The 13584-nt window shown below is 28.0% G+C and overlaps 1 protein-coding gene across 1 annotated transcript; it reads right to left on the reverse strand.

The window, feature by feature from the left end:
* Positions 1-2773: 2773 nt before the first annotated feature.
* On the reverse strand, positions 2774-13309 carry LOC133325407 (uncharacterized). The gene is made up of 7 exons (XM_061534180.1): positions 12767-13309; positions 7146-7287; positions 6718-7073; positions 6541-6633; positions 3588-3718; positions 3128-3514; positions 2774-3068 (listed from the first exon to the last, which is right to left on the reverse strand). The coding sequence occupies exons 1-7, from the start codon at positions 13307-13309 to the stop codon at positions 2777-2779; spliced, it is 1944 nt and encodes a 647-aa protein (XP_061390164.1). The 3' UTR covers positions 2774-2776.
* Between the last annotated feature and the right edge of the window lie 275 nt (positions 13310-13584).

A 13584-nucleotide genomic window follows, 5' to 3' on the forward strand; every position in this document is an offset into this window, starting at 1 on the left:
CAATAATAACCAAACCCCTGGTGACCTGACTACCTCGTTAGTCGGCAAGAGGTTCTTCAGTTACCGATCGACTGACAAGCAAATAGCTTCGCTGTTAAAACCGTCGGGCTTCAGTTCGGTCAATGATTATCACTCATCGGTCGTCTGCGGAATCTTGTAGTGTTTTCACTGTCATAACCCTTAAGACTTTTCACCGGCTCTACATCTGTACGTTCTGGATACGCCCTTGTCTTCCTTTGCATTGATGGTTGATGACGCCACAGATCTCGTTTCATCTAGAGATCCCCTCCAGACCTCTGATGACCTAATCAAACCGAAAATTCTGACTATCAAAATCTTATTAGTCAGTAAGAGGTTACCGATCGAGAACAGCATTCAATCTGTATCTGTTCAGCGCTGCGGCTACTGCATCAGTATGAATGCTATTCAGACCTGCTCGACTGCAACTTGATCTCGAGGCTCCCTTTTGTAACGTTAAACCTCTCTCTCTCTCTAGATCATGCAGATCCTTCCTTGCGTATCATTAGAGTTCGCGGACCACACTGGAACCGCATAGCTTGCCACAGACCGACCTATCGCTGAGCCCCAAGTGCTGCCGGCAAGCGACTTGAGGACATTGTTTCTACTTTTCAACTTATCGCAGATAACTGTGGTTTGTACGGACGATATAAACATACTCTCGAATGTGACATCGAGAATTTTGGGGTAGTTGTTGGCCGGAATTGTATGACTCCCGACCTGCACCTGCGTGGAATATCAGAAAGGTAGAGGTTAAACAGTTCCGGAGAAATCACTCCACCCTGGGGAACTCCCTGTTTAACTCTACGGAGTTTGGACTTCTTGTTCCGGAACTCCACGTACGACTGGCGTCCACACATATAGTTGATTATCCAAAGTTTCAACGTTTCCGGAGGAATGTGCTCTCAATGTCCTCAAATAGCTTAGCATGGTTGACAGTATAAAATCCTTTTGATAGGTTAAGCGCTACCAACACTGTTCTACCGCACGGCCGGTTCTGGTTAAGTCCTCGACTTATATGTGCGGAGATGGCGTGCAACGCTGTTGTTGTACTGTGTTGCTTACGGAATCCATGTTGATGATCCGCAACTGGATAGTTTTCTTTAAAACTGGGGAGGAGTAATGCCTCTAGGGTCTTCGCTACTTGCGACAAAAGAGAAATCGGTCTGTAAGATTCACCTTTGATGGCATCAGTTGCGGGACGCCGTGGGTGGCTATCGACAAGTTGAGGACGTTGGTCAAGTACTCGACTCCTGGCTCGTCCAGCTGCTTCAGCATACACATGGATATTCCGTCAGGGCCCAACGCTTTGGACGACTTCGCGTTGCGGATGACATGTGCGACATCACTCATCGTGAACTGTGGTGGTACCTCCTCGCCTGGAAGAGATCTTATACGACAAAGTAGTCTTCTTTTCGCCCTGTCGCTTTCGGGTTGCTCGACAAACTGTCGGTTAAAATAACTTGCGCATCTCTTCGGATCAGTCACAGTTTCGTCGTTAAATGTGACTGAAGTCCTATCATCCTTCTTAGCAGGGTTCGAGAACGAATTGACCGTTGCCCACAGTTTAGTTACTGCGGTACCAATGTTGCAACTCATCAGGTGCTGACCTCCAACGTAAGTTTCCTGATCTAGGGATCTGCTGGGTGGTTATATATGTAGTAATTTAGTATTTTGAATTGTCATTCTATAGCAAATCTCCTTGCCAAAAATTATCGATATCGGTTCACTTCTCCAGATAACGTCCTCTATTATTCGGTATTTTGGGGAATTTGGGCAAGTTTTTCCAATCGAATTGACTTTATTTTGGTATTTTAGATTTCCCTACCAAAAATTAGCAATATTGGATGACTTTTTAAGATAGCCCCCATATAACTGGTACCCCCCATTGTTTGGTATTTTGGGTATTGTGGGCAAATTTTCCAACCAAATCAGCTGTAATTTCATATTTTGATTTTCAATGGGGTAGAAAATCTCTTTACCAAATATTATCAATATTGGCTCACTTTTTCGGATTGCTCCCATATAACGGGTACCCCCTATGTTCGGTATTTTGGGGGGAATTTGGACACGTTGTGCAACCGAATTGGGTGTAATTTGCTACTTTGGATAGGAAATCTCCAAATCAAAAAAAATAATTGATATCGGTCCAAATTTGAGGACAGTCTCATATTACGGTACCACGATTATTCCCTATTTAGGGCTAACCGAAATGACTCTAATTTGGTTCTCATTCGGCGTCAAATCTTCCCATCAAAAATTTCACCTCATGGTAAAGGCTATAAGAAGTTCTGCCTCGTCGAAATTTTTGAAATTAATTTCAATATTTGAAATATATTCAAAATTATAGCAAAAAATGTGAGTGTTTTTTTTTAATTTTTGTTATTTCTATATTTGGCATGATTTATATTATGATATTCAATTTTCTGTTTGTTTTATTTTAATACCTATATTTTATTTTCACATCATGCTGTTTGTTTTTGTTGTTGTTTTATTATTCGAATCCATTACAAATAGGATGATTTTCAATATAATAATGGTTATTTATAGATTATAATATTTTAACTTAAATATAAAAAAATAAACGCAATGCCTTATAGGAAATACAAATTGAGGAAAATAAAATATAGTAATGCAATATATTATAGGGAAAGAAAGGGAGAGGGAGGGCAAGGAAGAGAGAGATAAGGAGAGGAAATAATATTATTTTGGGATTTTTGTGTTTATTTGATATTTTTTATATGTATGAATATATAACTTAAGTTCTACGAGGTGCTTGAATGTGTGGTGTAAAATCATAGGTCATCAGTTTAGGTGCAATGAAACCACCATAACCGGGGCGACCCTTATGATATATACCAACACCGGCCAATGGCACGGGGGGCATAGACACAACATGTTGGGTATCAATAAACGGCACCGTCGACTGTGAGGCATCCTTGTAGACATCCGATGCGGTAAACTCGATATATTGATTGTGACGTGAATCGGGTACAGATTTGGCCTTTGTTCGGGTTGGTACATCGGGACTGATCATCTCCACTTTTTGTCTAAAGAAAAAGAGTATAGTTTTAGTAATTGATTGCTGCTATATACAGGAAAACCTTACCTTCTATCCCCACTAACATCGGTATTATCGTTAGATTTCCAAAAACTATTCACCATGGGATTAACCAATTTCCCCGTTTCAAAATTAAATTCACTTAGGCGGGCTTCCAAATTCAAATGGGCGCCAACAACACGGAATCGTACACCCGTAACAACAAAACTATTATCCTCGGTGTGGACATCATCCAAATCAATGGATCGAGCACCATAACTCAAAGTATAGTAATCACGATTATTATGGACATTCCGGGCATTCAATGTATAATTATCTACCGGCAACCATTCCAAGGTGCTGGCATTAATTTTACCACGTGGCAATAGGTCACCTTGTTGTATTTGTAAATGGAATATACGATTAACCTTGACGAAACGTAAGCCGGTTAGGACCCTGAAATTGAAGAGAAAAAATAATGAAATGTGAGATTTTGGAGGGGTGGGAGGAAGAGGATTGGTTAACATACTTATTTTCTTCAACATTGGCCAACGTTTCACGTAAATTGAAATAACGATCCGTTTTCGAACTATATTGATCGTCACACAAACAGAAACAATAGGTACAATGCCAGAATAGATAACGCCACCATGAGTCAACCTGTAAACAAAATAGAAGGGAATGAAATTTAATAGGAATTTTTCAGGGTGAAGGGGTTTTGAAAATAAATTAGGTTCACTTGTTAAAATAAATAATTTAGATAACAGAACTAGATAATTTATCTATGCTATTTTAATAATGTAAATAATTTATCCTCACTTATGAGAAAGCGTAAATACTATAGATAATGTATCTAAATTGTTTGGATAAATTATGGATAATTCATCTATGCTATTTTAATAATGTAAATAATTTATCTAAAATGTGTTAATAATGTAAATAATTTATCTACACCTATGAGAAAGCGTAAATGCTATACAAAAAAGTATCTAAATTGTTTGGATAAATTATGGTTAAATAATTTATCTAAAACATAATTTTAATAATGTCGATAATTTATCTACCCCAATCGGGTGAAATTACAAATTATTACTGTTTAGATAATTTATCTAGATCATTTAAAAAAAATCCGCCATATTTATAATGTGGATAATGTATGAAAAACTATTTTTCTAATCTAAATGACATAGATAATATATCTACCCTATTTGAATATGCCAGAAGTGATATAAAAATAATTTAGATAATTTATCTACAATATTTGGATAATATGTACAAGCTTCTAAACCCATTAGATCAAATAGATAATGTATCTAGCATATTTGAATATGCCAAAAATTATAGAAAATTTTTTAGATAATTTATCTTCAATATTTTGATCATGTATATAAACTCTGAAACCCTTTAAAATATAAAAATGCAATTTAGATAACTTATCTAGAATATTTTAATAATATATATACACTCATAATCGCTTTCGATAACGAAAATAATGTATCTAGCCTATTTGAATATGCCAGAAATTATAGAAAAACTATTTAGATAATTTATCTACAACATTTCGATAATATGTATATGCTTCTAAACCCATAGATAATGTATCTAGCATATTTGAATATGCCAAAAATTATAGAAAAATGTTTAGATAATTTATCTTTAATATTTGGATAATGTATATAAACTCCGAAAGCCTTTAGATAACGTATCTAGTATATTTAAAAATGTCAATAAAATATAAAAAAACAATTTAGATAATTCATCTTGAATTTTGAAAATTTAATAAAACAATTTAGATTATTCATCTTGAATATTTTGATAATATTATTACACTTCTAAACCCCTTTAGATAACAAAGATAATGTATCTAGCATATTTGAATATACCAAAAATTATAAAAAGCTAAAAAGTTTTATCTAAAATGTTTTTATATTATCAAAAACGCTTATGAAACCTTTAGATAACACAGATAATGTATCTATTACAATGTGAAAGTAATGTAGATAATTTGGCTAATATTTTATTTTCGATATGTAGATAATGTAATATCCATCTTTTAGTTATATATTTTTATCTACATTATTTAAATGCTCTATATATTTATCTACAGTATCTAAAAAATGTTTTAGAACGTATCATCTATTTACCTGATAAATTATTTTTTGCGATAACATTATCTAGATAACATTTTTATATACTATACTGTATACCGAATTTTATATTGTATATTTTGTATCTAAATTAGTCCCATAAAAAGTATCTATAACTCAATCTATAAAATATCTACTTTATATCTGTGGTCCAATTATTTATCTACACTATTATTAGGATCTAAAAAATACATCTACCACATCATGATAACCTAAGATAAATCGTATTATTACATTAGATACATTTTCCCTTATCTTAATAGCCTAGATTTTGATAGTATCTAGAGGATTATATAAATTGTGTATATTTAATATTATCTACAACAAATAAAATTTAATAAAATTATTTATATGGTGACTATGTATCTACGTTGTCTAGAGGCATAGATAAACTATCGATTATATTTGATTCTAATTCTTAAATAATCTACATTATTTTAGGACATAAAAAAATTATCTACAATGTACACAAAATATACAAAACCAAAATGTCTACATTATCTACATATTTTAGATAAATGCAAAAATAAATATAAAGTATTTTTATTTTTTTATACTTTATTTGTATATCTTAATTACAGTTTTTTTCTACAACTCATCTAAATTATCTAAATAAAATTTCAATATTATCTAAAAGTTTAAATTCGACACATATATAAAAGTATATAATAGATAAAAATATTAAAGATCTTAAATAAATGATTATAAATAACATACATTAATTATCTAGAAATTATCTAAATGTTGTCCTAAACAAATAATCTACATAAAGTCTAGATAAACTATCTAAAATATTAATGTGGTTAAATTTACTTTAAATTATCTAAATCTCTTAACTAAAAAAATGAAAATAATGTACTTATCTAAGCTGTCTTCTAAAATACACGAGATAAAATATAAAACAATTATCTATTCGTCTTCTAAAATACACGAGATAAAATATAAAAAAATTATCTATTCGTATTACATTATTCAATTATTGTTTGAAATAAAATATCTGAATTATCTAAATAATCTATATTACGTATATATATATGAAAAAATATAGTTTTACACAAATTTACATTACTCTACCAAGTTCCTACATTATATTTATAATTTAGATAAAAATCTAGTCTATACAAATTTAATATATATATATATATATATATATATATATTCAACACTGTACAACCTACATTATCTAAATAATCTACAAAACAATTATTACCTTGCTAGATAAATTATCTATATTAACTAATTATTACTAGGATTTAGAATTTCTGGGCATTACGAGCTAATGATTTGATAGGTTTTCAAATTCTACATATGTTATTTTTTTCTTTTCTTACTTACCGGTGTTTTACCTCTCGAACATTGACCAACTTTGCCCAATGTTACACCATTTTCATATTCAATAAATTCATAACGTTTATGGCTATCGCGAGGCTAAATCCAAGATAAAATATAAAAAAAACAAATTAGAGATTCTTTTCATAACAAAAAAAGTTAAAAAAGAAAACCCCCACTTACCGATGGACATATCATCATATCCGAATCAAAACGTCTACAACTGTGTATATTACCCGTACAACGTTCCTGCCGCGCACAGAATTTATCCTTAAAGCAACCTTCATTTTTCGTGCTGCTATAATCTTCACACGTTTGCCAACATTCACGATTATAATTCATATCCACTTCATTTTCAATATAACCCTGTAGTAGTCGGGTGACTTCATCATATGTCTTGCCTTGGACATATTTTTCGGGATCACAACGCCACACAATGCGATCGGCACGATTCATAACTTCACGCAATAGGCGTACGGTTTTTTGGGTACGTTTTTCAAAATCGCTACGCATTAGTTCGGCTTCTTGGGTGAAGTTGCCTGCAAGAAGAAAAAGTGATGGGAATTCATTATATCGTTTGTTTTTTTTTTCTATTTTAATAGAGTACTCACCTTTTCCGTACACCCTCAAAATCATCCATGAAAATTCCATCATTGTATAACCTTTAAGTTCTGTCAATGCAATATCCGTATAGAGAGAATACAAAAATTGCTGTGTGGATTGTTGATTCAGACATCTTTCCTCTTTGGAGGCCTAAAGGGAAGAAAATGTTGTAATTAAAATAATTAATTTAATTCGATTTAAATTTTCAGTGTTTAAATGCTATTTCAGTGCTTTGTACAGGCTTATAATTCTCAATGACTTGACAAATATAATCCACAAATTTCTATTACAGACAGATCTAAATTATGTAAAATTATGCAACAGAAATTTTTAATTAAAAAAATGTTATTTTGATGGAATTTGGAGTTGTCAAATGGTTAGAAATTCTACTCCGATGCCTTGTAAATTCTCATAATTCTCATTGACTTGAAAAATATTTTCCATCACTATCGAAATCAATGTTTTGCGTTCTGTATTATTTAAAAATTATATGACATACATTTTGAATATAAAAATTAAGTTTTAATACAATTCAGAGTTATCAAATGATTAGAAATATTAATTCTATGCGCTTTATGCTGTCACAAAATTCTCATTAACTTGAAATATATTTTCGACAACATTCCAAACTATTTTTTCACATTGTTTATTGCTTAAAAATTATATGACAGCCATTTTTCCATATAAAATGGCTTTCAAATCAGAAATATTTATTAGATATATTAATGCAATGCTTTGTGCTCTCTTAAAATTCTCATTGACTTGAAATATATTTTCTACAACATTTAAAACTATTTTTTCACATTGTTTATCGCTTTAAAATGATATTAGATACCTTTTTGGATATATAATGGCTTTCTAAATCAATTTAGAGTTGCCACTTGGTACTACTTCAAAGACTTGTGCACTCTCATAATTCTCATTGACTTGAAAAATATTTTCCAACAACTTTTACAAAACAAATGTTTCGCATTCTAGATTGCTGAAAAATTCTATAGTAGAAATTTGTTAATTAGATTTAGAGCTTAGATTTTATTCAAATTAGAGCTGCCAAATGTTTAAAAATACTACTTCAATGTTTTAAACCTTCTCAGAATTATCATTGACTTAAAAAATTTTTTCTTCCCCTATCGAAAACAATGTTTTTCATTTTGTAGTACCTAAAAATTATAAGAAATAATTTTTATAAATAAAAATGACTTTTTAATGCATGTTAGACTTTTCAAATGGTTAGAAATGATACCTTCAATGATTACAACAAGCTTGTAATTCTCATTCACTTGAAAAATATTTTCAATAACTTTCAAAGACTTTTTTCGCATTTTTATTGCTTAAGAATTGTTAGAAAGACTTTTTTAATTTAAAATGGCTTTTTATTTAATTTAGAGCTGTCATTTGGTAGGATATACTACCTCAATGCTTTGTGCAGTCTCATAATTCCCATTGACTTGAAAAATATTTTCAATAACATTAAAAAAATGTTTCAGCTCCTTTTATCACTTAACAATTATATAGATGCCTTTGATTTTTATGCAAATCGACTTTTAAACATCAGGCAAACAATAATTCATATTTGTTTGTTACTTCATTGGTGATTCATTGGAAAATAAATATTTCACATTACTTCTAAAGGCTTGAGGTTCCTGTCTACTTTTTTAAAACAAGCTTCAATAGAAGCAAATTTTTAAATTAATATAAAAAAAATAAATATTAATTATTATTTATATTATTTTTTAATATGAGGAAAATAAATATTTCCCATTACTTCAAACATTAATAGAAGCAAATTTTAATTTACATTTCAGATTTTAATTCAAATCAGTGTTTTATGCTATCTCATAATTCTCATTGACTTGAAAAATATTTTCAACAACTATCAAAAATAATTTACACATTTTTTCTCCCTAAAAAATTATTTGGATTTTTGCAGATCGACATCTAAACTTTTTGTTGTCTACAATGCTTATTTTTTATTACTTCAGTGTTTTATATGGGCACATAATTCTCATTTACTTGAAAGTAGAATATGCATTACCCCTAATAGACTGGAGATGTATTTCTCGGCCTTTTTTCTCCACAACATTTGAGATGAGAACTAAACTCTGTCTACTTTTTAAAACAACCATTCAAATTTTTAATTTAATAATCGAATTTTAATTAAAATTATACTTGTCAAGTGGTAATAAATGTAACTTCTGTGCTTTATGTCATCTCATAATTCTCATTGACTTGATACAAATTTTCAACAACTATCAAAAATTGTTTTGAAAATTTTTATGGCTTAAAAATTATTTCGATTTTTGCAAATCGACTTTTAAACTTCTTGTGGTCAATAATGCTTATTTTTTTACTACTTCAGTGTTTTATGTGGGCTCATAATTCTCATTTATTTGAAAACAGAATTTGTATTACCCCTTGTAGGCTTGAGATGTCATTCTCGGCCTTAAAAATCGTTTATGGTCTATTGTTTTTCTCCACACTATTTGAGAGAAGATCTAAAACTGGCATATTAAGACTTTCTCGTGCTCAAATTTTGTAAGTTTAGTGACCAATAGAGAATGGGTTAGTCTATCGTAATACTATTCCTCATTCTACTTATTAAATGGCAAAGTTTTAAATTATCCTCTCTAATATTTGTATCTATTTCCTATTTGTTTTTTTTTTTACTTCACAAATTAAAAAGTTCCGTTTATTTTATTCTTTCCTTATTTATAATATTGTCATGTATTTATTGTACAGTTGGTGGGGCTTTGCGACTCACGTTTCTTCTATCCATATTGAAGTGAATCAACTACGTGACAATCTATTATTCATAAATCTATAGAATACATTGACATTTTGTTGCCATACGTGAATATAATTGCAAATTAAAAATAATATAAAGTGGAAATTCAAAGCTAAAATAATCATGATTTTATTTTTATGTGGGCATATTTTATTATTATTTCCATTTTAAATTTGATATTTAATTTTTCTTCATCTATCCCAGAACCTTTAAGAATTTTCTAATCCTTAAATCTCAAAAATTTTTATTTTTATATATAATGTTATTAAATTAATAATTGATTTTCTATTATTTCAAAATCTCAAATGGGCATTTTTATTTTTATATATAATGTTATTAAATTAATAATTGATTTTCTATTATTTCAAAATCTCAAATGGGCATATTTGAAAAAAAAAACTGGGGTTTCTTCAATAACGATTTAAAAAAATAGCATTTGTTTCTCTTACTCTCTCTCCCTCCCACACTCACTTCCTCTCTTTCCAGAATTCTCTTAGTTATCATATTAAAAAAATTATTTAATAATAGTTAATTAAAATCTCACTGCAAGTCAAGCATAGCATCGACACTGTATTTTCATGTCATTTGTTTAAATTTATAAAAAAAAAAAAAATAAAGAAACACGCAAACGGTAATAAAAATAATATTTAAAAAAAAATCTAAACAATAGAATTACAATTTTAAATTAAAATGTAATAAAATAATTCACAGTGGACAAATAATAGATCAAATAAAATTAAATATTGTAAAAAATTAGAATTTTACATGAAACTTTTCTTTTTTGAAGTTTCACATCAAATTTCTAATATATTTCTAAAATTAATCTTATTTGTCACTATATAGAAAGTAAACTAATTTTTTTAATTCCATGTGAAATTTTTAGAATTTCATATGAAACTTTCATGTGCAATTTTGTAAGTTCATGTGAATTTTATTTCAATTTTTAATATAAACTCAAAAAACAAAAAATCTAAAATTAATTTTTTCCAATTTTTTAATTTAATTCCCTGTGAAATTTTTGGAATTTCAAAAAATAAATATTGTAAAAAATGAGAATTTTACATGAAACTTTTTTTTGAAGTTTCACATCAAATTTCTAATATTTTTCTAAAATTAATCTTATTTGTTTGTTCCCTGTGAAATTTTTAGAATTTCATATGAAACTTTCATGTGCAATTTTGTAAGTTCATGTGAATTTTATTTTAATTTTTAATATAAACTCAAAAAAAATCTAAAATTAATTTTTTCCAATTTTTTAATTTAATTCGCTGTGAAATTTTTGGAATTTCATATGAAACTTTCATGAGCAATTTTGTATTTTTTTTTTAATTTAAAAAAAAAAAAAATTTAAAAAAAAATTAAAACAATATTTTTTAATTTTAAATTCATATAGTACTGAAATTGATTTTTTCACGGTATTGAAAATGCATTTTTTTTTTTAATTTAACTAAAAAAATTAGAATTTTATATATTTTTTTATAATTAAAAAATTCTACAATATTTGTTAGTTTTTTTTTATATATTTTTAAATCAATATTTTTTGGAAATTTCATAAAAAAATAATGTCAATTAAAAAATTAATTTATTTGACACTATTTTGAAATTAATATAGTTTTTTTAATTTTTTAATTTTTCGAATTCATATGAAACTTTCATGTTTTAAATTTTAATAGAAATTAAAAAAATTTAAAACATTTTTTTTAATTTTAAATTTATATAGTACTGAACATGATTTTTTAAAATGCATTTTTTTAATTTCATATAATTTTTTTATAATTAAAAAATCCTACAATTTATTTTTTTAACTTTTTTATAAATTTTGAAATCAATATTTCTTTGAAATTTCATAAAAAAAATTAAATAAAGATTTAATTTAAAATAAAATATAATTTTTTGAATTCCCTGTGAAATTTTTGGAATTTCATATCAAACATTCAATTTTTAATAAAAATTAAAAAAAAATTAAAACTATTTTTTTTAACTCATATAGTACTGAACTGGAATTTTTAACGATATTGAAAATGCATTTTTGCTTTTTTTTAATTTAAATAAAAAAACTAAAATTTAATATGATTTTTTATATAATTATTAGTTTTTTTTTAGTTTTTGTAATAAATATTTTTGAAATTTCATAAAAATCATATTTTTTCAATTAAATAAATAATTAAAAAAAATAAAAAATTATTTTGAATATTCGTTTTTTTTTAGTTTTTGTAATAAATATTTTTTGAAATTTCATAAAAATCGTATTTTTCAATTCAATAAATAATTAAAAAAATAAAAAATTATTTTGAATACAAATTCTAAAACTCTAATATTTACGCATTTAATATTTAAAAATTTAACAGTTGAATACTTTTTTTATTTATTTAGTTTTAGAAATTTTTAAATTCTTTGAAAATATCGATACTGAAATTTCATAAATCTTGGAATTTCACCAATAAAAAAATGAATTTCATATGAAACGTTTTTTGAAATTTCTTAAAATTTTCAATTTTTTAAATTAAATTTGGAATTTTTCAATTTTTTTAAATTCCTATTTTTCAATTTTTCCTGAAATAAAAAAATAATTTTTTCTATAAATTTTCAAATTATTTGATATTTTCGTGATTGAAATGTCGTTCTTTTTTGGAATTAAAATTTTTTTAAATCCCAAAACTTTATATTTTTCCTGAAATAAAAATATATTATATTGTTTTCGATAAATTTTAAAATTCTTGGAATTTTTCGATTTTGAAATGCGATAGTTTTTTTTTGGAATTTCAATTATTTTTAAATCCCTATTTTTTATTTTTCCTGAAATAAAAAATATATATTTTTTTCAATTTTCATCCATCAACTAACCATCATTGCCCGATAATACATTGTCTGTTTGACCATTATCAATTCAATATCCTGCAGAATTCGTGCCATTGAAAATGTCTTGTCGTTACGCAAAACACTCTCCGTCACATCCATCAGCTGTTGCTCTTCCAAATCCGCTGCACTGTTATGATGCGAACGTAAATACGCGGCAAAGACACCAAATAAATTATCGATTTGTATTAAATCACGTTCCAAAATACTCCATTCATAGTGATTTAAGATATCATATTTGCCCTCCTGCCATTCGGTACCCTGGCCCATATGCTGCTGCACAAAACGACGATGTGAATCGATAATTTTACGCAGCTGTTGTTCGGCATTACGATTATTCGTAGAACGATCCAAATGTTGCCATAGCGACTTTTCTAAACTTAGATATTCTTGACGTATCGCATCGATTTCAAGGGGGGCAAAGAGGCCGGGGCGATATGAGGTGCTGGTGTCGGCCAATATAGTAGTAGTACATATAACGAGTGGTAATAGCCATAAAAGGCAGCGACTCCCACTAGCAAATGGGGACATGTTTAAGAGGTGTATTTTACCGGCTTCTTTATTTGTTGCGTTTTTTGTTTCTTCTTTTATTTTTCTATGACGATGTTGTCATCAGAACCACACAATGTTTTTTTGTTTCTTTCTTCCCTTTATTTGTTTATTTTTTTTTTCGTTCTTATGAATTCTTAAATATGCACAAACACACATACACATTCACAAAAAAATATTTTCAAATCGCTGACTGGCCTTTGCCTGTTGAACTGAAATTTTAAACATTGATTTGAATAATTTTTCGCAGTATTATT

The sequence above is a fragment of the Musca vetustissima genome, unplaced genomic scaffold (assembly GCF_032173495.1).
Source record: "Musca vetustissima isolate MV318-11 ecotype Yass unplaced genomic scaffold, APGP_CSIRO_Mvet_v1 utg1214, whole genome shotgun sequence".
NCBI lineage: Eukaryota > Metazoa > Arthropoda > Insecta > Diptera > Muscidae > Musca > Musca vetustissima.

Excerpts from the sequence above, each read along its gene's own strand:
- LOC133325407 (XM_061534180.1), bottom strand. The coding sequence starts at position 13,309 with ATGTCCCCATTTGCTAGTGGGAGTCGCTGCCTTTTATGGCTATTACCA. Across the intron at positions 7,288-12,766 it reads TGTATTATCGGGCAATGATG|GCCTCCAAAGAGGAAAGATG; the intron begins GTTAGTTGATGG and ends TCTTCCCTTTAG. Across the intron at positions 7,074-7,145 it reads TTTGAGGGTGTACGGAAAAG|GCAACTTCACCCAAGAAGCC; the intron begins GTGAGTACTCTA and ends TTCTTCTTGCAG.